The sequence below is a fragment of the Taeniopygia guttata genome, chromosome 5, assembly GCF_048771995.1.
Source record: "Taeniopygia guttata chromosome 5, bTaeGut7.mat, whole genome shotgun sequence".
Classification (NCBI taxonomy): Eukaryota; Metazoa; Chordata; class Aves; order Passeriformes; family Estrildidae; genus Taeniopygia; species Taeniopygia guttata.
Window position 1 is genome coordinate 13,700,100 of NC_133030.1, and position 23,398 is coordinate 13,723,497.

General features: G+C 42.0%; 2 protein-coding genes across 7 annotated transcripts in view; both read right to left on the bottom strand.

Moving 5' to 3' along the window:
* Positions 1–223: 223 nt before the first annotated feature.
* On the bottom strand, positions 224–10,560 carry WEE1 (WEE1 G2 checkpoint kinase). Its single transcript, XM_030273802.4, has 11 exons — positions 9,860–10,560; positions 7,718–7,923; positions 7,155–7,221; positions 6,899–7,071; positions 5,931–6,052; positions 5,193–5,339; positions 4,706–4,801; positions 4,539–4,624; positions 4,270–4,440; positions 4,033–4,178; positions 224–1,588 (listed from the first exon to the last, which is right to left on the bottom strand). The coding sequence occupies exons 1-11, from the start codon at positions 10,418–10,420 to the stop codon at positions 1,438–1,440; spliced, it is 1,926 nt and encodes a 641-aa protein (XP_030129662.1). The 5' UTR covers positions 10,421–10,560; the 3' UTR covers positions 224–1,437.
* Positions 10,561–17,598: 7,038 nt separating this feature from the next.
* The window catches only part of ZNF143 (zinc finger protein 143), a 38,118-nt gene continuing 32,318 nt past the window's right edge, over positions 17,599–23,398 (bottom strand). For all 6 annotated transcript variants that reach the window (XM_030273801.4, XM_030273794.4, XM_072929618.1 and 3 more), the window contains 3 exons: positions 22,425–22,586; positions 21,487–21,633; positions 17,599–19,566 (listed from right to left, as the gene is read on the bottom strand). In XM_030273801.4, coding sequence (XP_030129661.1) covers positions 19,483–19,566; positions 21,487–21,633; positions 22,425–22,586 — 393 coding nt within the window. In that variant the 3' untranslated portion in view covers positions 17,599–19,482. The remainder of the gene's footprint in view (positions 19,567–21,486; positions 21,634–22,424; positions 22,587–23,398) is intronic.

Here is a 23,398-nt window from a genome sequence, read left to right on the forward strand (position 1 = left end):
TTTCCCAGTGCAATACTATTCCTGCTATGGACACTAACACATGGAGTAGGAGCCTTCTCTCCTATCATTAAGTGTCTTATCTCACTCAGTCCCACTCTCATGAGAGGAAATCACAAGCATTAGGCATGAGTGGGAAGCATATCTCATCAGGACTTGCCATAGTATATTCCCAACTCAGTATTTTATTTCTGTAACTACAAAGTTAAATAAGTATTACACAACATTAAACAAACAGAACTTTTAACTTTAATATTCAAATTCAACACTAGTAAGAACAAATAGAGCACAAAATGGAAACATTGTTTTAAGTAAAATGAACGAAGAGAAGCCAGGAATCGGAACAGTTCTTCTGTCAGCCTTGGTTCAATATCAGCACCGGTTCCATGGCCACATTCTGTTCCACATATTGGAACTTCAAACTGAATAGTTAAGCTGTGTCTGCTGCCATCCCAGACTGCAGTTTCAGTATAATACACTATAAGCATGATCAAACTTATGTACATAACAATGAAAAACAACCTGAACACACTAAACAACTATTTACAAGTAATCCAACATAAAAAACCAAACATACAACAGCCTCAAGAATGGGCAACTGAAGAAAATATGAACATTCAGAGAACCTTATTAGAAAGTAGAACAAAACATCAATAGCAAAGACATTAACAATTGCCCTACACTAATAAAGAGTCCAAATATTAAATTGGTGCATTTTTTTCACAATGCACTAGCTTTGAGAGAAAAATGCTGCCTTCACTAAAATGCAGCTTACATTTGTTTCACTTAATTGCTTTAAACAAGAAGCCTATTAACACAATAATGATTGTTTTAATGCTACAGTTTACAGCAAGGACATTGAACTAAAAATAGCAGCAGTTCCACATGGCACTTAATTCCACAGGTTCCTAAGCTGTGGTTTATGCAATGCCTACAAAGTGCTCCCAGTTGAATACACAAATAAAATTCACAACAAAAGTCTACCTGACATCAGGTACATTGACTGTAGGCGGCCTTAAAGCCTGTCTTTTAAAATTTATTCCCCCTCTGCTCCAAAAAGAACATTAACTATCAAAGTAAGGCCCCTTCCCTCCTTCTTAAAAGATTAGGGATATTGCTTCTTATTACCATGCTGTAACACTATAAAGCAGCACACCACTATAGTGGTTAACCCTGGAACAACAGAACATCTAACAGTGTAACCGAAAGGTTTATGGAATAATATCCTGGATCCTCTACAGACAGGAGAGTAACCGAGTCCAACAACCCAAATGGTTAACAGAACCACATAGTACAAGTAAAAACCAGAAACAATAGCTGTCAAACTGGTGATACTGACTACGGGAGAAGAAACCAGGAACTGAAGGCTTCCTTCAATTCCTTAGGCTCTGGCGGGGCAGAGAAGCCGTGGCAGTCTCTGCAGCCTCCTTGCCTCTGCGGTCAGTAGATGGTGAGGCTCAGGGAGCGGTTCATTTTCTTCCCGATGAGCCGCGACGGGCGGTTCTGTGTCGTGGACCTCGTGGTCATTCTGTCCGTGAACAGCGCGCGCTCCTCGGCCGCGGCCTTCGCCATCTGCGCCTTCTTCAGCTCTCTGCAACACAGGGACACGGTCACAGCCAGCAGCACCCACAGGGACACAGCTTAGCACAGCAAGAGGCAGCAAACCAGCTACGGCAGGTCACACTTCAAGACTTTAGGTCAGTTTTAAATCATACTGAGAGCGTTATGATTTGCATCCACCTGTTTCCAACCAAAGGTGGGATGCTCATTACTTGCCTAGATGTTCTTTCTTTTGAAAAGAAAGGGAAGGAAATTAAAAATTCACCCAACTCAGATTCTGAAATCCAGCCTGTTACAAGCAGCTCAGCACTTCAATAACCAAGAAACAGGAGGGTGCTTTTACTTCCTAGCACACGGCACATGCTAAGTCAGAGTTCATTACCCAGGCTTGCCCAAAGGAAGCAAATTCAGCCACACCTGATCTTCTGTGGTAGACTCCAACACTTAGATGAACACAGGTGTGGGTAACTGGCAACAGGCAGCTCAGGAAGCATCCTTTCCCTTTTGCATATCCACATCAAAAGCTGATCACCACCTCCATGTTTTCTGCCTAACAAAAATGGGAGCCTGCAAGGCAGAATCACTGAGGCCATTGCCCCTGTGTAACATTCTGCCAACTGTTGTGTTGCAGGGAGTTACCAATACCCAGGCTGAGGACAAAGTTAAATCAAATTCAGGATAAAATTATAAAATAGTCCAACTGAAAAGCACAGCTATCTTTATAAAGGTTTTCCCCATATGCTGCTTTTCTCCTTCAAATACTGACATATGGCTAAACCTCAGCCCTCCCCCATACTCTCTTCCTCCCACAATCTCTAACTATCCATTAAAGAACTTTCTCTACTATAAGAGCTAGAATTTGTAATCTCACTTAACATCTGGCTGCAAAGCAAAATCAAATTTTACAAGCTTGCTGCACATTGGTGTATTCAGTTTTAAGCTACATGTTTTAGTTTAATAAGCAATTCCCATTCCTGTAAGCCAGAGTATTATTCATTAACACCCGTGCCCCATCTAATCACCCCCACATTATCACTGTGCCAATTCAATGAAAGACAACACAACCCATTTTCAGTCCTCTTCCTTGTGAACATCAGTCACAGATACACACTCATGTGCTTGCCCAACCACCATACCACACATTACCAGGAAATTTAGTTTTAAAATATCCTTCCACTCTTCCCTAGAAGTCTTGAGTTCTTGCCTAGATATCTTGAATTCTTCCTTCCTCTGAAGAGGACAACACAGTAGAAAAGCTGATTTGCCTTAAAAAGATTCTTTTCACTAAAGATGACTTACACAGAAAAGTGGCATTTTAAATGGTTCAATTGCAGACATATAAGAAAAAACAAACCCAACATAAAAAAAACCCTGTCTCTCCCAAACTACCTGAAGTATTTTATGGAGCTCTATGCCACATGACATTAAAAATTACTGCAGCAAAGTGTTGTTTTAAAAACATTCTTGGCTTTACAAGGATGTATCCTTGTTGCCAGGCCAGAAGGAATCTTCACAAAACATTAACTTTGTCATTTTTCTCTTTCAAGTGATGCAAAAATGTTATCTTCATACAAGCAAGCAACTTACCTCAGCAAATCTGCCCTTTAGCAACCTGCACGAATTGTCTGATTATTCTTTCAATGTAATTCATAATATTATAAAGATAACCAGCTAATCTAGTACATCTGGCTGTGGTCAGACTAGCAATGGGGCAAGATACGCAGGTAACAATGGAGAGAACCTGAACATGAAATTAACATCTTCATTCAAGACATAACACTCAAAAATAAATCAGTGATCTATATTCCCTCATAAATGCCTACTATTATGTGTAACACATGCAAAGATAATTGTAGTGAAAGAGTCAGATGGCTGCTTATTAATTTACTAATTCTTTCACTGAAACTTAAGCAGAAATAAAACTTTCCTAAAGGGAATCTCTTTTTCTAAGCTTTAATTCAAAGTGAGTGTTTGAGCAAGGGGTAGGACAAGATGACCTCTGGATACAAATGATTCTTTGGTGACGCAGTAACACTGCTGTGTACAGGTCAAATTAGACCAATAACATTCCTGATGTGCCATTCCATTTAGGTTCAAAAAAGGTCATTTAAGTAATTTTCCAACATTTCAATGTACAAATGACCTAGGAAAACACAGACTCGAATCATACAGGCTACACTTGTCACAAAAGTATGCACTGTCCTGAAACATTTGTTTAAAACCATAATGTTTTGTATGCCTTGAATGCTAATAGTGGTGTTGAGATTCCCTTAGAGTGTTCAAGCAGTTCTTTCTGTGGAGAAAGTTCCTTTTAAAAGTTCCATGACCCATTTTGTACTCCCAGGTAAGCACATGCATACAGATTTGTGGATTTCACCCACAAACAAGGACACTCCTATTTTATCACCACTTCACTCTCAGCTAAGAACCTGTTAGAAATAAAGTCCTGCTGAAGGACCCCAGGAACCTACTTACTTTTGCAAGAGCGAGTTCTTGAATTTTTCAGCATTCAGCTCTATCCGGAGCTGCTCCGCACTCTTTTTTGCGGCAGAGAGAAGCACTGAGTGCTTCACTAGTGCCACAGCTGAAGGCCTTTTCTCAGGATCAGGATTAATCATAACCTTGGGGAAAAAGAAAACAAGGCATCCTTGTTAAGGCCAGCAAGACAATAAATTACACTTATCAGCAAGCCACTGGTATTGGAGTTCTTACTTTTAGTAAGTCCAGTAATTCTTGAGAAAGCACTTGTGGTAGTCTGGGCAGCTTTCCTTGCCGAATTTCATGCCACTGGTCCCCATTAGTTGGAAGTGGTTCAGCGCCAGCAGCACAGACAACAGTCAGAGCGAGAGCAAAAATATCCGCTTTTGGCAAGTGAGTGTAGTTCTTGAAAAGAAAAAAGGAAAAGTAAATTCACAATTTTTTTCCTAAAGGAAACAGCATGCAGGCCTAACATCACTGTTTGCCACAAACAGAACAGTTACCTCTTGTAGGACTTCATTTGCAAGGAAACGGCTGTCACCTTCTTCCACCTGGGGACTAGAGACTCGAGTAACATGGCCCAGGTCACCTGCAAGGAGAAAAGAAAGTTACTTTTCAGAAGACAACGAGATGATGTGATTCTTTTGCACGTAAGTGTGCTGTTTCTCACCTATTTTAAATATGACTCTATCAGATGACCAGTCATCATCATCGCCTTCCTCTAGAGTTATATTGGGGACTGATGTTCTAGATATGAAAATGTTACCTGAAAAAGAGCAGAATTGTTAAAAGAAACATTTCTATACCATTTCTACTTGACCTAGTTTCACTACAGTTTGCTTTAGCCACGCAGAAGTTTTATTTGTATATAAACCCTGTTCAAAGGGTGAGAAGCTATAACTGATTCGCTGTGGTCCCTCTGCTGGGAAGGCAGCCAAGAGTTATGCAAGTACAGTCAATTACACAAAAAGGACCCAAGATAAACTCAACAGTTTAGGTCTGCCGGCCAATTTTATAACTGACATCTTTGTGCTCCTATTCAGAGCTTCAGGGAAGAATTTGCAGTTAGTAAGGTGTGGTTAACTGTTCATTTTTCTACAGCAGATTAAATGAACTGAGCAAATTGTCAATAGAGAGTAAAGTAGTTACAAACTTACTAGGTTTGATATCCATGTGTACCAGGGACATTGAATGAATGTACTTTAAACCTCGAGCCACTTGAAGCAGCAAGTCCTTCAGTTCTGGTTCAGTAAAGTAACGCATATTCCTGTAATTTTCACTTATGGCATCTGCTAAACTGCCACCTGAAACACCATTTAAAAAAAAAAAAAAACAAGTTATTTTTTTACATCAAACAGCTGACAAAGTAACAACAACTTGCTCCCAAAATTAAGTGAATATATCACAAAGAACTTGCTGGCAACATACACCAAGCATAAAGTATAGTGCTATATGTTCTTTTTAGTCATATAACAATATAATAAAGTTCTTTTCTCCTGCAGTTGTCCCACTAACAGGGTATCAGCACAAGGAAAAGGGCTCTCTCTCTTAAAAATCTCTGTCAGGGCATTAACAATAGCAAAATGCTTCAGAAATCAAGTTTAATCTCTTTTTTAATGGAAACTCCAGCAATTTTCTCTATTCCAGCTTGTACTACTGTACAGAAGAAAGAACAGTTCTTCTGCTCACAAACACCTCATAGTACTTCCAGTATGCTTGAACATGCATGATTTGGTCTGCAACTTTGCAAAGTTTTTGCTTCATCTATTGGATATACCTTTTCCAGAAAGGAGTATCAGTCACTCGAGAGAAAGACAGCATGAGCTATGAGTATGGTAATCAGTTCCTAACCAGTGTTAAGAGCTTGTAGACACCTGTACATCTTCTTTACTTACCATTGCAATATTCATTCTGTATAAGCATGTGATCATCTTCTGCCCATGCAGAGTAGTACCTCACTACATGAGAATGCTGTCCCAGAACCGCATGTGCATAGACCTCTCTTAAAGCATTCTGCCTGTTAGTCACAAAAAACAACAGCACAAATGAGTATTGCGAGGTGAAATTAGTACCAGTTCTTATTACAGTAAGTATTTCTAATTAAAATCTTCCTATTCAATTCGGTGGTACCCTAAGCTGGATTTGTACTTATGTCCAACCAGCTAAAATAATTTACACTGTATTAAAAAACCTTATATATGGAACATCAAAAACACAGTTTGTTGTGGGAGCCATATTTCTATTACATACTTGCCAACCAGAAGCAATAGCAAACTCTGAGATGCATGACTGAAGTTCTAGGGAAATGCTCATAATCCAAGGGTTTGACTGAACTCAACAACCCCTAGATTGTAAGCCTGGTATGAAATTTTGTGCAATTCAGACTTGTGGGGTTTATACTGTAACTGCTTGAAGCGCGGGGAAAGGTTCTGAATCACAAGCTCATTCACAAATGCCAAAAAATACCCCCAAACTGACTGAACTCATCTGCATGTCACTCAAGCTGACAAGGATGAGGACTCATTTGGGAATAGTGCCTTCCTTCATCTCTCCAAGAATCACCTTTGCAAGGAAGGGTTGTTCCCCCTTTGAGAACAATCTGTTTCCACATAGAACACTGGGACAAACACCCAGCAGGAGAGAGACCAATCAGCCTTTCTCCCCACTATTGCATAGTGTCTGGGGAGTGGGTGGGGAAGAAAAAAAATCAATTGGCTTCAAAATTGTATCTATTTTACATTTAATTCACATTTGTTTTATACTTTCCTCTTCAATGCCTCCTCTAGACACCAACACAAAGAGCCATGTGAAGAAGAAACACCAAGAGAAGACTTTTTAAGTTTTAAGAACAAGAAGTACTCACTCGTCCACTGAGCCAGCCAGGGGTTTCTTGGATCGTTTTATTGCATAGATGCAGCCATCCAGCCTCTTCACACACTTAAACACAGAGCCAAATTCACCAGACCCAATCTTCTCCAGTTCATGGAACTCAGTTTCATACCGGGACTTCATATTACTTTCTGTTATTGTTATCCTCTGCAAAGATTACCAAGGAAAATATTTAGATCTGCAGATATACAAACTGCTGAAATTAGTATCAAGGTTTAAAGATTAAGTACCTTAGCAGGTCTCATGGTCTCCTCTTCTTGCTCTCCATCACTTGGTTCCATGTCCTCTCCACAAGAGCTGAAATTCACACCAGAAATAACATGGTTCAAGTAAACTTTAAACTGAAGCCCAGAAACTGTTGAATTTTTCTGAGATCTAGTTCTCCTATTCTATCTAATTTTAGTTAGCTAATTGAACACTAGACATCTGTAAACACAAACATATAAAATTACCATGCTAATATCTTTGTCATTTCTTTCTTCATGTTTCACACTTGTATTTAATGCATTTTTTTCCTTCTGAAGAAAAGACTCTGTATGGCCCATTCCATGAGGGGAAAAAAGACCAGCACACAGCTTAGTCTACCCTCTCTGTACAGTAATCAAAAGATCTAGTGCTAAATGATTATTTCATTATATCATGCCTCTTGAAGCACATACTTTAAGAGCTGTATTATACATTACTAAAAACCTGCAAGCAAAAATACTTTCTCAGAAGCAATTTGTAACAAAATTTTTTCAGCCAAAAGTAGTTCTAAACACAAGTTTAACAAAGGAAGGTACAAATCACTCACTCATTCCAGTGTATTCTCTTCCTCCTACGACATTTGCCTTCAGAGTTGTGAAGGAACATGGAATCGGGAGTGAAGGGATTGATGTTCACATGAGGTGTTTGTCTAAAATCTTCTTGCTTCTCTGATTTCCCAACATTCATAAACAGCGAGCCCCCTCGAAGTTTGACTGAGCTGGAGCCTAAACCTTGTGCTTTAGAAAGCAAACTCTGTATTTAAAAAAAAGAAACAAAACCAAAACATTTATAGTCACTTACAGCCTTGATATTACCTTAGACATTAAACAGTCAGGTTGTGCCTGAAGCCATCATTACAGTATTGCCTAATTAAAGTTAGCATCAGTTGTTTAAATACCTGTGTTTCCATCAAAAAGAGTTTCTAAGAAACTACTATGCTTTGTACTCTACACAGAAACAGTTCAAGCAAATATTAACATTATTTTTAAAAGATAGCAAAGACGATGATGAGAGTAATCTTTTTCTATCTTTAATAATTTCATCACCTAAACTTCTTGGACAAATACTTGTCCATTAAATGAACACAGATAAAATTTAAGGACAATCCTGTACTGTATCACCATGATTTGCCCATGCATAATGTTGAAGCTAGATCAGACATGGAACGATCTTTGGTTTCGACAAACTTAGGTGACAATCTTCAAAAAATAGCAAATACAACATTTAATATTGACGCACTGGTGCGTTTTCCTGAGCCTACAAAAAACGGTCCAAGAATTAGCAGCATGGCTGCACTGTCATTTAAATATCCAAAACTGATCTTCTGGGTGGCATTTGCATCTTCCAGGCACATAACAAAACCTCTCCCAGCTACACTGAAAAGTCTGCACCTGCATCTCCTTCATCCTGGTGAGGATGGAAACGACTGGATCACAAGCAGGAGCATCACCTTATCCTAACAACAAAATAAAGATCTGACAGGACTGAAGCCTAAACCACCACAGGGAAGAACAGTCAGTATATGGGAATCTCGTCTGAACCAACTGATCCTTCCAAAGACAATCTATGTAGAATTTGGCCACCTAATTTAAGAAGCCCATTGAACTGCTGTGTTAAGAACTTGTTTTTAGTATCACATTCCACAAAACTTTTTCAGCTCTGAAGCATCTCTCCCCGACAAGATGTAAAAACATCACCAATTTTACCTTTTACAAACTTGTACCACTGATTTTTACCAGTGAAACCTCAGTGGAGATGGAAGCTGTAGAAAACCAATTAAGAAGGAAGCCTGCCTCGCACCTTAAGTCAGTTGTTTTCCATCTATAGTCTATAGACCCCTGGGAGATTATCCCCGGGGATTATCCCAGGATTACTTCTAAAGGGCTACATGAAAAGTAATGAAGAAAGGAAGCCAATTATCACTAGATTTAAATTCACTATACGAGATTTTACACAGCATCGAGTTCAAAAGCCGAAACGCCTTCCAAAAGTCTGTTATTGACAGAGTTAAGAGCTACCCATCTCTCCATCTAAACTTTGGACTCCATCAGCATCGACTGCTCAAACAGCGTTTCGCGTTTGATGCAGGAGTGCAGCCGCTGAAGCAGCGCTGGCACACGGCAGGATCACAGCAGAACCCGTCAGGCTGGACAAGCCTCTGAGATCATGGGGCACAGCTCATCACCCAACACCGCCGTGTTCTCCAGCCCACGGCACCGAGTGCCAGCTCCAGTCTTTCCTTAAACACCTCCAGGGACGGTGACTCCACCACTTCCCAAGTGATTCCACCATCCATTCCGATGACAAATCACCTTACATGTGAAGAAATTCCTTCTAGGAAATGCCAGCTCACCGCAGGATCACACCCCAAGCCGAGCTTTAACTTTTGGGCTACGCCCCTACCAACGCCCACTCCACACTCCAGCACTTACTCTAGGAGTTTTAATACTCTACACTCACACTTTTCAAATACGCGTTCCACAAAACACTGCCAAACTCGGAAAACTTTTTTGTTTCTGTATGACTAACACCTAAGCAAGCGGCTCGCCCCGTGCCCGTGTCCCGTCGGGAGGCGGGGCCGCCGGAACCCGCCCCGCCGCGGCCGGAGCCCCCGGCGCGGTCCCGAGCGGCGCCCCCGCCGTTACATAACGGCCCGGCCGGGCCCGACCCCCACCCCGCCCGGGCTCACCTTGGGCGTGTGCGGCGTGTCGAACAGCCGCAGCTTGCGCAGGGTCTTGTGCGGCGGCGTGCCCGGGTAGTCGGGCAGCGGCGAGCCGGGCTCCTCGCCCCGCGCCTCCCGGTACCCGCCGGCCGCCGAGTGCGGCGGGGAGCGCTCGCAGCAGCGCCGGCCCTTGTGCGGGGCCAGCGGAGAGGGCGAGTCGAGCAGGAAATAGGCTCCGGGCGACTTGACCGGCGAGGAGCCGAAGCCTTCCTCTTCCCACGAGTCCCCCTCCTCCGGCAGCGGCGCCGCCGCCGGCTCCATCTCCTCCTCCTCCTCCAGCAGGGGCGGGTCGCTCCGCGCCGGGGTGCGCGCGGCCGAGAGCGGCGAGTCCGCCTCCTGGAACGCCGAGTCCTCGCCGGTGCTGTTGGCGCTGCCGCTGCCGCAGCCTTCCTCCTCCTCCTCTTCCTCCTCCTCCTCGCAGTCGCTGTGGCCGCTCAGGAACAGCAGCTTCTGCCGGATCGGGGCCGCCGCCCGCCGGGCCGAGACGCGCCGCGGCGGCGCCGCCCGCTGCAGGCTGAGGAAGCTCATGGTGGCCGCTCCGCCCGTGCCGCTCCCGCTGCGCTGCCGGCGCTCCGCCCGCGTGCGGTGCCGGTTCGGCTCGAGCTGCCCAGGAACGGTCCCGCCGCGCGCCGTTCGGACTCCGCGGCTTTCCCGCGACCGTTGGTCACGTGCGGCGCACGCCGGCCAATCGCACCCGCCCACCAGGTTTGAACACACGGCGCGCGGGGGCGGGGCCGCGTCACGAGCCGCTTTGGCGCGAGCGGGGGGGCCGGGCCGGGCCGGGGCCCCGCCCCGAGGCGGCCGCGCGGACGTGTCCGCCCGTGAGGTGCGCGCCCGGCGCCATTTTAGCCCCGGGGCGGCCCCGCCCGGGCAGCGGGAACCGCCTGGAGACGGCGTTCGGGGAGCGCCGGGATCACCGCGGGGACAGCGCCCTGCCCCGCCCGGGCAGCTCCGGGGACAGCGCCCGGCGAGCCTGGGGACGCCGCGCCGCCCTGCGGGACTGCCGCTCCCGCTCCCCTGCAACGTGGTCTTGCTCCCGTAGAGTTGCTGGAACTGAGCGCGCAAGAATGTCCATAATAATAATACAGCATTTAATATATGATAACAATAATAATAACATCAGCACCTTGTGCGCCAGCTAAAGACCGTGTTTCCTTTTCTAAGCGCGGCCAGACGATTCCCGCATTTCCAATAACGGGACGCACGTGGTTTAAAGGGCTGCGGCCGCCGCGCTGCCCGTGCCGTTCACTCCCGTAGGACACTGCAGACGGACTCGGTCCCAGCACAGCCAAGGCCACGCATGGTGGATGCTGTGCATCAGGCGTGTCTCCCTCCAGGTGCCACCACTTTGCCTCGTGGTTTGGTTTTCTGTCTGATTACCCCCAACAGATAAACCCGTCACTCTCTTCTGAACCAAATCACTTTAAAACGAGCCCCTTGGGTAGCAGAGCCCATGTAAAAACAGGTTGTTTTCCAGACACGGGAGCCCCGGAGAGCCCAAAGCACGCAGCTGGGTCCGCCCGTTGAGCCCCAGGCACGCCGAGCGTTCCCGGGACGCGCAGGAGCGCCAGGACCCGTTCAGCTCTCGCAGCTGTGCGCACCGAGGTGCTCGGCACAGCCCCTCTCCGGCTCCTCCGCACAGCTCGCCCTCCTCGCCCGGCAGGCAAGCCTCATGCGCTGCCCCCGGCACACTCCTAGGCAGCAGAACCTCGGACGCACAGCGATCTCAGTGTTCCCTGTTGCACTTCTGGCAATTCCAAATTCTTTAACCTCTTCTGCCTGAAAATACCATTTCTCTGCAGAGAGCTGTCCTGGTTTTAGGACAAGCAGTGATGAGCCACAGGAACACAAGTTTTGAGATTTGCATTTTGGAGAAAACTGAAAACAGGTTTCAGAAAACTGAAAGTAGCCAACATAACCTATGAAAATGGGACAGAGATAGGGCTACATCAAGTCCAGTATAAGCACACTTGGTGTGCAATAATTTAGAACCACAATAACATCCCATTAAAATTAGTCATTTCCTAAAATGCGATGCTCTGTATACAAAGTACTAACTGAAGCATTTAAGTTTTAGATCAGATTATGTAAGAGGTTATTTAAAAATACAATCTCCACCACCTCTTTCTCCATTCAGAGCTCACAGAGGAAGATGCAAAGCAATTCTTATAAAGTGACTCAAAACTACCCAGCCACTGTCTGTGGCTTGCTTCAGTCATAAATGAAGTAATGAAGTTTCATTTTCTTTGAAAAAGTTTAAAGACTGTAAGCATTCAGTAAGTTCTCCCCCCCCTCCCCCCCCCCCCAATGTTTGCAGCTTCCTTCCCAAACTCAACCGAATATAGCTCATGCTTTCTGGAGTCTACAGACACAGGTATTTGGTGACAGCAAAGTGACAAATTGAAGTTCAGAAGCTCTGTTGTAATTGAGTTTAACAAATGAGTTACTAATCGCTGGACCAGTTTAGTGGGACAAAATCAAGTGGTACAACTCAGAGTTGTACAGAGAAAAAAGTATTTCTGAAGAGAAAACAGGAGAAGAAAGAAGAAATAAGGAAACAACAGTAACACAATACTTTTAAAACAAGGTTTATTTGGAATCTGAAAGCAATTAAGAAAGGGAAGTAGTGAATAAATACGTAGGTAACAAAATGCACAGCTGCTATGTAAGAGTTCGCAGGCTCTGTGTATGTGCTGCTCTGAACTTGCACCCGTTTTTCTTTTGCTGTAGTCTGACAGGACCATGAACAGTTGTGTTGAAGAGATGACTTTTGCCCAGACTGAGAGTGGAACTCTGCTCCCCTCTCCCCTGTGACACCTGTAATAATCATGAGGAGCCCCAGGAGCAGCCTGGCTAAAGAGCCCCACAGAGCCAATTCCCTCCCAGAGAGCAATGGACATCACCACAGGAGGAAGCAGCTGAGTGAGGAGGAGCTCTGCAGGCCTCCACTGTGCCACACTCTCTAAGCCAAAACATCCCAAATTCTCTGAAACTTATTAAATTGCACTTTTGAACTGCTACAGATCTTGCAGACTCAAGCCCTGATTCTTCCAATAGATGTAACAGCACACAAACTGATGTCTAGGCAGTGCCTGACTGATATTCCTACAAATTTGAGTGGTTTAACGGTTTTCAGGATATACATTTGCAACATTGATTCTTTTCCTTCTTATAATACTTGTTTTTAAGCTGCACTGAGGATTTTGCTACTAGAAGTATTTATCTATCTGTGAGCAGTACAGACTCACAGGCAAACAGCTGCTTTTAACTAGGAGCTTTCAAGCCCAAGGAAACCATTGTTTCCAACTTCTGTGGGTAGCAGGGGAAGTCAAATAAAAATGGGGAAGAAAGCAAACAATGGCCAATTTGTCTGGCTGTCAGAACTGCCAGAGAAGTGGCATTGCCATCTTGTCAGGATTCCTGCATTTGCAAGCTCATCTGGAATCCTCCAAAACCACTTCCATCAAATTGGAAGAGTTCTGCCAAAATCTGGCTGAAACCCATTCTACATCAGCCAGCATAATTCACCTTATCAGGGGAGGTGTAAATGGAGTGAAAGAGCAGAAGAGGAAGAAGGTAAAGCTGCTTTTATGAAAAACAGAAACACTACAGGCACCTGTGCCAAGGCTGTTGGTGGAGAACTGAGAGCAGAGAGATCTTTGCTGTTTTCCCAGCTTTTGTCTTCAGCAGGTACCCAGGGACCAGCGTGCTTATCACCAGTGCCAGCAACGGCATTCCAGTGCTCACACAAGACTTGACATATACAAGGACAACAGGTCCCAGTGGGAGTGTGCCAGCTGGGAGATGTTGTGTCTTGGCCACTAACAGCCTAAAGGTGAGCAGTTTAAAGATTATTTTATCTGGGGTTGTGCTGCTTACAGCTGCTGTTAGCTGGCAAGCTCTTTCTCGTCAGCTACAAGGTCCAGAGTTAAATGAGTTTCCCATCAAAAATGGACTTTGTATATCCAAAGACATGCCGATAGCTGATGCTGCCAGTCCTTGTTCTCTTTTTAGTCTATAGTCTGCAGGCAGAGAGAACATTTCTCAGGGAATTATTCACCCAGGAACTCTAAATATTAACAGCAAGAGAAAAAGGTAGAGAATAGAAAGGGGAAATTGACAGCACCACAGTTTCCACAAAGTAAAGAACAGCTTCTGGATCCAAAATCTAGGAATTTCAGGGAAGATCCAAAGGTACTCAGAAGTTAAAATGTACAAAGTACATTAAAAAAGTACAGGTTGTGTGAAGCAGTTACATACAATTCAGTAATTCTCTATAACAATGAGAGCACAAACTCATGATAGTTTTTAGTGACTCCCTTTTTTGCTTTTAAGTCTGCCTCTTAACACTTGAAATCTGCTTCGGAAGAAATGGCAAAACAATCTCTTCCTGAGAGTTATATTCAGGTAAGAAATTTCCTCCAAAACATATGAAGAGTGGAAGAGACAGAATGATTGCCATGACTGAAACAGGTACAATTAGAATGTCCCATTCCTCTGTTGAGCCCAAGTTAAAATTATCAAAATAGAAATATTTTGTACCAGCAATTAAAAACCTCACAATGGATAATGCAGAGAAACGAAGTAGTCAGTACACTACTAATTTATCTCTATCACTAACCTGTTTCCTTTTTCTCCTTCAGGGAACATGCAAAACCATAAGAGAGGTACTGCATCTTTTTTTTTTTTTTTTAATCTACTGCTCTTCTTCTAATAAGCTCTTATAGGCATCATTCAAGGCAAGACATTTTACAAACATTTTTAGGTGTGCAGATAAAAAGATTTTTAAAAAAACTGTCTCTTACTGTCTTGAATATATATGTTTAAAACCAAAAAGCAGCTAATCTCATCTGTTCTATAAACCATTTTTGCACTTTCTAATTTTTTAGTCATTACAACCTATATTCAAATCTGAATTAGCCCTACACCAGGGAATAAACCCCACTGGAGATGTAGCTTTGGACCATTGTTGTACCTCCAGAAGCTTGTGGGTAGTTTCTGTTGTGCCAGCAGGCCTGCCAGGTGTTGGAAAGTCAGCCTCTTTCCCTTGTGTTGCCTCATTAAGATGCCTGTTCAGGAACTTCTCAGCAAATCCTACAGAACCAAGCAGTAACACCACGGAGAGCCTAAAAGTCTCTTGAAAAATAAGTAAAAAGCAGCAGCCAATCAACCTAAAGGCTGATGATGTAAGATTTAAACAAAAGAAAGGGTAAAAACACAGGGGGTTTTGACAACCACATAAGACACTTTTTACTTAAAGGAAAAGTTCCACACAGTAACTTTTGCCCTGAAAGTGTAAATGGTTTGTCATTCCTTTGAGCAAAATGCTGCAAATAATTAAACAGAACACTAATACCCTAAAGAAAGTCTCTTATTGTTTCAGAACCTGAGATGGATTGGATTTAAGGGGGTCATATTTCCAGCAGAGATAAACACACAGACTGTGTAGGACCAAGTGCTCACTTGTTGATATAGGCTTCTAAGTTTATTGGGATAATTGACAGAAGCTTGTATGTTTATTGGGATATTTAAAGTCTGCTTTGAATATAACCCTCAGTTAGAAAGTCTGCTATCACCTGGTTCCTGATAGGGTAAGGTGTCAACAACGTAGTGCTAATGGTGATGGCCTAATGAGATTGTTGTTTTCCTCTGGCCAAGTGAACTCCACCAGCAGAATGAAAAATAGAATCAAAGGAATGCCAAACTGATGGGACGTTTTACAGTACACATAACACAACAAAGAAAAATGCTTACTTCTCTGCCTCGGTCTGAGTGCAGTTTACTACCTCCAACAAAAACACTGAAAACTGCTCTTGATGTTGTCATAGGTGTCTATGCTTTAGGAGGTTTTTATCCATAGAACACAGGATACTTTTGGGAAAATGGTGTTCAAATATATACCTAGCAAATAAAAAAAGTAGGAGTATCTTATAAACAAGGGGCTGGAGTTTGATTGTATGCATCTGCAAAGACAAGGCAATTTCCATTTTTTCAAGACAAAAATGATGCATGCTGAATAAATAGATTTTTTTAAAGCTTTGAACAACTCTAAGTTAATAGCTGAACAGGACACAAGTTACCTGTCATTTCCAGTCTCTCAAACCTTACTGCTTAAAAAAATCAGTTTGCATGCCACCCAGATATTAATGAAATTTCACCTGTGCTGTTTGAAATTACACAGAAAATTTATTTTAATTCAATGACAAACTCAGAGTGAACCGAACAGATTTGTTATGGGGCAATTCTGCATCGTGGTCAGCTTAAGGTGTAGAGTCTGACAAATCTCAACAGCTGTAGAGCTGGAGTTGCCAGATTCAGCAAAACATTTTCGATCAGATCCTTACTCCACACCGTCGTCCCTGGGCAGAGCACAGCGAGGCTCGGGGGTTTCCCTGCTGCAGAACCCGCAGGCGGTGGGACAATGCGGGCAGTATTTGAGGGGTGAGGAGGGTCAGGACGCAGAGCGAAGCTCAGGGGGAGCGGCCTGCGCAGCTCAGCCGCTCTTTATCAGCTCCCTGAGCCCGTCCTGCCCTTGTGCTGAGCAGACACCACGTGCCTGTCTCACACCCAAGTCTGCGGTATCGGTCAGCTGAGCTGGGCTTAGTCACACCGGCAGGGATGAGGGCTGTTTACAGCAGGATTTACTCTTATGAAAACCATTAGCCTTTTAGGGCAAAAGCCATCCTGTTGTTATGCAGAGTGTGTCTGGCACAATAGGTCACCAGCCTGGAGCGCGGAAAAGAATCACCTCCTCTACTATCAGAAGAGGCACTAAACTATAGTAAAGCAAAGGCCACCATAGGGAAAAACTAGAGACATACTTAAAAGGGAAAATTTGACTGCAAGGTCTGGAAAGACTCTGGCCTTATTCCTTCATGGGGGGAATTGGTATAGACCCGCAATTGAAATACAAGAGAAAAATTGTGACTGGAAATGTGGGAGTCACTCTGTAACAGGCAGTGAGATACACTGAGCTGATTTACTTTACAGGGCTCATCTTTTACAAGCTGCTTCTTTACAAGCTGCCAAAGCATTCCCTTTGGGACAATTTTCGAAAGAGGGGTAGAACCTGTGGGTAAAGTATAGAGATTTCCACTGCTAAGCACCCAGTCCTGTCATATTCTTGCTTCCTCCTCCTGAAATCCTTTTTGCCAATTTTCCTATCTATCTAACCCGATCCTGTCCTGTCTAAACTCTACTACAGGACGTTTCAATGCCAACATGCAGCATCAGCTACCAAAACAGCTCCTTCCACAGCTGGCTGAATGGAAGCAGGAGGGAAAAATCACCAAGGTGTGTTATGAAGGCAGGCCTTGCAGCTAAGGCGCACAATCAGCTTTTTTTAAACACTAACCAGTCTAACTCATCTACATTATTTATGTCGAGCTAGCTAGCAAAACATGGAAGCACCACCTTTGACTTGGCAGTTTTGCAGGAGTAACTGATAAGATAACAGTCACAGAAATAATTTTTAAAATACTGCAGTTTTCCTGACTGAGCTGTATGTGAATGAACACCTTGCAGCAAACCAACTTGTATGAAAGAGAAAGAATACTCACATTTGTACAGTGGTCAGGAAATGTCCTGGGAAATGAGAAGTAAGAACTGAAGTTATTCCTTTTGTAAGTCAAAGCCACCATTTCAGCCACCATTTCCAGAAACTATTAGCAATGAAATTTAAGAAAAAAAAACCTTGAACATTCACATCAAATGATACAAGTTTAATTTCTAAAAGGTGGTAAGTACTAAGAAACTGATCTAGTTGACAGGCAATTAATCCTCCTTGCATAGTACATTTATCTCAATGGGATATCAAGATTTACAACATTTCAGGAAAACTGGCACCTAAGTGAGCAAGCAACCTCAATCCTATACAGAAGTTACAGACAACCTAAATGTTTCCAAGTTTTACTTTGTCATTTATGCAGAGAATAGCCTTTGCTTTGTCCCCATCTATCCCTTAGTACTGTATTCTCTCACTGCACTTTACAGCTGGTGTCTGTGTAGAAAACATAAAAGGCTGCGACCCACACTGATACAGTAATTCACAATAAATCGGCTCATTCTATTCAAACTTGGCCTTCCTGAGGTCAAATACCTCAAGGTACTTAGTTATGGACTTCATTTTTTCATATAGGATGTGCACCTCACACTACTTGGGATTCCCTAATAAAGATTTTGTCCAGAGGATGTTCAATCCTTCCCTTGAGAAAGCAAAAGATGAGGCTACAGTTTCAGAAGTGCTCTTGACACTAATCTAAAATAAGCACAGAATCTTACAGGAAGCCAAATTTTTTTTAACTTGCTCAACCAGCTTGCTAACCAGACAAGAGTAAAAACACTTCTTCATATAAAAAAATTGAAGGTTACATTTTGCTGTATATGTTAGACATATCTGCAATGGATTTTTTCCTTTACAAAATGATAGTTGGAGAGGAGCATTGCACATACATCATCATTAATCCCTTTTTTTCTAGTAACTTGTGTCCTGATTTTCAAAAGCACTGATTATCAAGCACATCCTAGGTACTGACTGATAGCAGCAGGCACTCAGAACTGTTGAAAACAACTATTAGTACTTGTACTTTTGCTGCAAATGCACCATTTGAAAATAGTTCACTTGAAAATGGGTAACTTCACCTTTTAGAGAAAGTCACTCTTGTAGTGTTTTAGAACGTCTGAAATAACTATTACTAGTATTTCCTTAATACACTATAGTGAATTACAATCAAAATTAATGCCAAAAAATTAAGTTTATGATAAATAAACTTTGGAAAAATTTATACAAGGCCGTAAATAAATAATTTGAACTTCAGTCTCAGTAAGAAGTAAAACAGTATATCACATGACAATATCATCCTATCTAAACAATACAATCTTGCTATATTTTATTGCATAATAATTTGAAAGTAACATCTTAAGTAAAATTATGTAAAGAAACAAAATCATTAGATTTACTTTCTTTAATATTGAACAACCAGTTCTTTGTACATAATCCAATTTAAAGATAATATAATTAGCACTTCCAGCATTAACAGTCTGTATTTACAATGAATGAGATGGGGTAGATCATCTTAAGAGTATTCAAATCTGTATGAAACAAATCAAAATACGAAGATTTACAGTAGTAGGCTCAAAATCCAAGACTTTTCCATTAATGGAATGCAATTTAAAAAGGCTTTGTTGCCTTTTTTACTTGTAAGGGTTCCTGAAATGGTTATTTAAACAGAAGAAATCTTCAGTAATGCCTTCATTATTTGTACATGACATTGAAAATTAATTCCAATACTTCTGCTTTTTACTTGCTTGTAGACCAGTCTGAAATCTGACGAAAGGATAACAAGGAAGTTTACCATATAAATCCTAATTCCATATTCCTGAATGCAACGGTTGGAAGTAGATGATGTCAGTCCATTCCAAGGGTTATGTACACAAAACTTATAAAATGTTCTTCACTCTTGCATAAAATGTGTACACAGTATCAGTGAGTGGGGGACTTCAAAGTTTTTACGGGCTGTTGCTGGCATGGACCTTTGTTGGTTGAAAATAAAATACCTTTCACTCTATTGTTCTGGTAGCAGTTTTACAAGTTAATCATCAATCCCTGGAGTTTCCCCCTGTTGTATTCTGGAGGCTATTCTAATGGCTTCTTCCAGAGACTGTTGTTCTCCAAGCTGAAACAAATGCATTTAAACAGAAAGAAATCCAAAATGTTACACTTAGATAATAAATGCATCAAAAAAGATCTCAAAACAAAGATCTAGATACCAAACAATATTCAACACAAATAAGTGTGATCAGTATTGTCACACCTCTCCTGGATGATAATATATACCAGCAGCTATCTAATCAGCATGACAATTAAGACAGCTGCTGATAGGAGATTACACAGAGTTTCTATGTAACCACCAAATACATGTGCTTCAAAGAACTGCTGTGTGGTAAACACACTGACCCACAAAGTAGGTGATATTTTACTTGGCAGATATACAAAGCTCAGACAAGGCACAGAAGTCCAGTGGCTGTTGCATTTCATTTTATCACTGGTAAAGCAAACAAACATCTTCATTTTTCTTAACTCTCTTAACAGAAAGTCAGCTTTTTGGAACACCACATGACATTAATTTATAGAAGTGTACATTTATTGCAGAATCCCACCTGCATGAAAAAGCTGTTGTGATGACACTGTTTGATTCTACAGTTAGTTTAGAGAGGAAATTATGTGGTACTACCAGAAGCAAGATAACCAGCCCTGAATAAACACAACTTGACACAATTTTGGGAAGGAATCCATGGAATTTTATAATATGTTCATGGAAACACTGAAGACAACCTCAACCTCACAAAAAAAAGTAAAGCTGGCCATTACCTATTGGCTCAGAAGAAACATATATGAGAGTGTGAAAGGTTAAACCAAATTGTTTGACCTAATGGGACAATTCTAAGTATTGCTTGTTATTTTTACAGTCACTGCATATCACATTCTGGATCCACTCAAATCAAGACCTCTGTTTTCACCTCGTTAGGATTTCAATAGGGCTATCACTACTTAGATACCAAATGGATTAATTTGTTAGTATTGAAGCACAAAAGAAAACCAATCAAACCCTTAGGAATAATCAATAGCATTTTAATTTTGAATTATCTCTCTTTGTGTATTTTAAGTGTGTCTGGCACACACTTAAAGAGACTTAAGTTAATGCTCTGTTGCTGGTAACAGAAGAGGGGCTTGTGCAGAGTGCCTGTTTTCCTTTCATTCAGAGAACCCACTGCTGAGGGTACAAGTTAACTTCCCTCTTGCTCTCATGCAAAAAAATTGCCTTCTGACATGGTTTCTCTTACAGGCACTTTTGGTTAGTGCCAACTCAAAAGAGAGGAGTTCAGAATTCAGAGCTTCTCAACTTTCAACAGCCTCTGACTTGCTACTTTCCATTTAATAAAGGGTAAAATAACAATCTCTTGTTTCTGCTTGAGGATATTAATACTATTCCTTTCAATCCGATCTCTTAAGAGCTCTTTCATACCTAGAAATTACCTTTTCCTGACGATGTTTGAACAATGTGAGGAACTATTTACAGAGACTGTTTGTACTGTGCTGGTTTGGCACATAACAGAAGGTCACTATTTCCAGAGATGTCTGATTATTACAATCTTTCTATATAACTGTTTGCACTATTTTCCTATTAGCATTTCAAGGTTCAAATAACAAATTTGCTAATTTTATAAGTTCATAGCAATTTATTCATGAGAGTTTGGCTTTATATGTGTCAATCCTATATGTAAAGCTAAAGGATGAACAAAAGCACTTTTTCACTGAAAACCTGTGAGTCCATTAAATATTTGGTTGACCTGAAGTTTGGACCTCCCCCAGCTTTCCCCTTTTTTCAGAGTTCTACAAGTAGATTTGGAAAATCAGATGCTGTTTATTCCTCTTCCAAACCCTATATACTATTTTAAATATGAGATCATATAGTTGTGGGCTATTTTTTTTCAGGGAAACCAAGCTTATTCAAATCATTTTGTTAGTTATCTGACTAGGTAGCTTCTGGCTCTAGAAGTAAGAAACACTCCAAAAAATATTTTCCCCATCTTACCTGTACTGCAATTTGTGTCCCATTGGATGTAGCCAACAATGTGACAGGTCTAGTTTCTGTAGTCACTAGATGGTGTCCGTGCTGCTGGTGTCCCATTTCTGAGGAGGCACTGTGAAACGCTGCTAAGTCTTGGGCCACAATTGCAACCTTCAGGACAAAGGGACACAATCACCTGCCTGGCAGATCTGTTCCTGCTCCTCACCTCGTAATACCACTGCCTTCACAGTTACAGTCAAAGCTGGGAACTCAGGAGCATAATTGTATTGTGCAGAAGAAAAGTTGCCATAATTCTGTTCTCCAAATTATCTACTAGCTCTTAAAATATAAATATCCTCAGGACTGCAGAAATTCAATAAATGCACCTACAGATCTGTGATTATATACACAGAGATAAATAACTATCTTCATTTTCATGTGGTGCAATTTTAGAACATAGAATGAATTTTAAGTTAAAGATAGCATAATATTTCTATTAAAAAGTTACCTGTTTTATCTGTACATTGAAAACCAACCACAGATACAGACTTACACAAATGTTTCCCATCTGCCAAATAAATTACAGTCCCATAATACTGACCAAAGAAATTATAGTTCATACTGGATTTTATACTTAGTTCTGTCACACATTTACTGTGTGACTTTGGGAAAAAAGCTTGGCATTTCTAGGTGTTATTTTACAGACACCTAAATGAATCATTGTACTGGTACCTGAGATTTTTTTCTTGGTGCCCACTTGTTTTTAAAACATTCCACCACCTGCTGATGTGCAGCAGTGGGTAGAACATATCAAGCACTTAGGAAGGGAATGTGTTGGCCCAATGCTGGAAACTGCTTTGCTGAGGTGAATTACATCAGTGACAGGAGGGTGATGGCTCAGGGGCCCATTTGACAGCAGCTCCTGAAGGGACATGACCCAGGTGTGCAGGAAAGTGTCTCACCTGCTGTCCCTCGGTGCCCTCTGCAGTGACCATGGCCACCGAGTGCGTTCCGGCCGAGGAGATGACGGCGTCGTGGGCAGGAACTGTGATGGTGGTGCCATCTTGCGTCACCATGGTGATGGTGTTGCCGATGGCCTGCATGTCTGCCTGGGATATGTTCACCTGCAACACACGGAAGGGGCTGACTGCTGCTCAAGCCACAGCCCTCATTCCATCTGCCTCGCTGACTGGCATCTACCAGCTCATGACCCTACAGATAACTGACCTGTTTACACAAAGGAATATGGCTCTCAGCAGGAGGAGGAGTTGCACACCTAATCCCACAGCCTACAACTCCATGTTAATCACAGTGTACCCCAAATAACACAGAACAGATTATCTATGCATGTGTCATCCACAGAGGTCAATGGGATTTAAGGTTGTACCACCTTACTTTGATCTTGATGGAAATATTAAAAAGCCCTATGAGGGCTTAGAATTTAAGCCACAAATAAACAATCCATAACAAATTAATGATATAAATTACTGATGTCTCCAGTATAAATGTATTAGGATCATTGGATGTCTGATTTACAAGGTAATAAATCCCAGAACTGAAGTCAAGCTGAAAGATAATTTAAATGTAAGAATTCTATGTCAAGGCTTCTGCAGGCCTTCATTTTAGAGGGTAAAAATGCCAGTTACTTAGTATTACTGCAATGTCCAATGTCCTGGCAATGTAACAGGCCCCTTGGATATTTTATTTCTGAATTCAGAATATATTTTTCATATGTTACTGGTGTTTCAGCTGCCCTGCCAGCTGATATACAGATTTTTTTCCCCATAGCCTTCAAGATACTGCTGCAGTGAATTGAAAGAGTTGTGTTGAAATCCCTTTCCAAAGAAATTTCATATGAATTCCTTAAAAATATGTATCCATGTAACCTTAAAAAAAAGACAGCCATAGGAATGTTCAAGTGGAAAATGGTATCAAA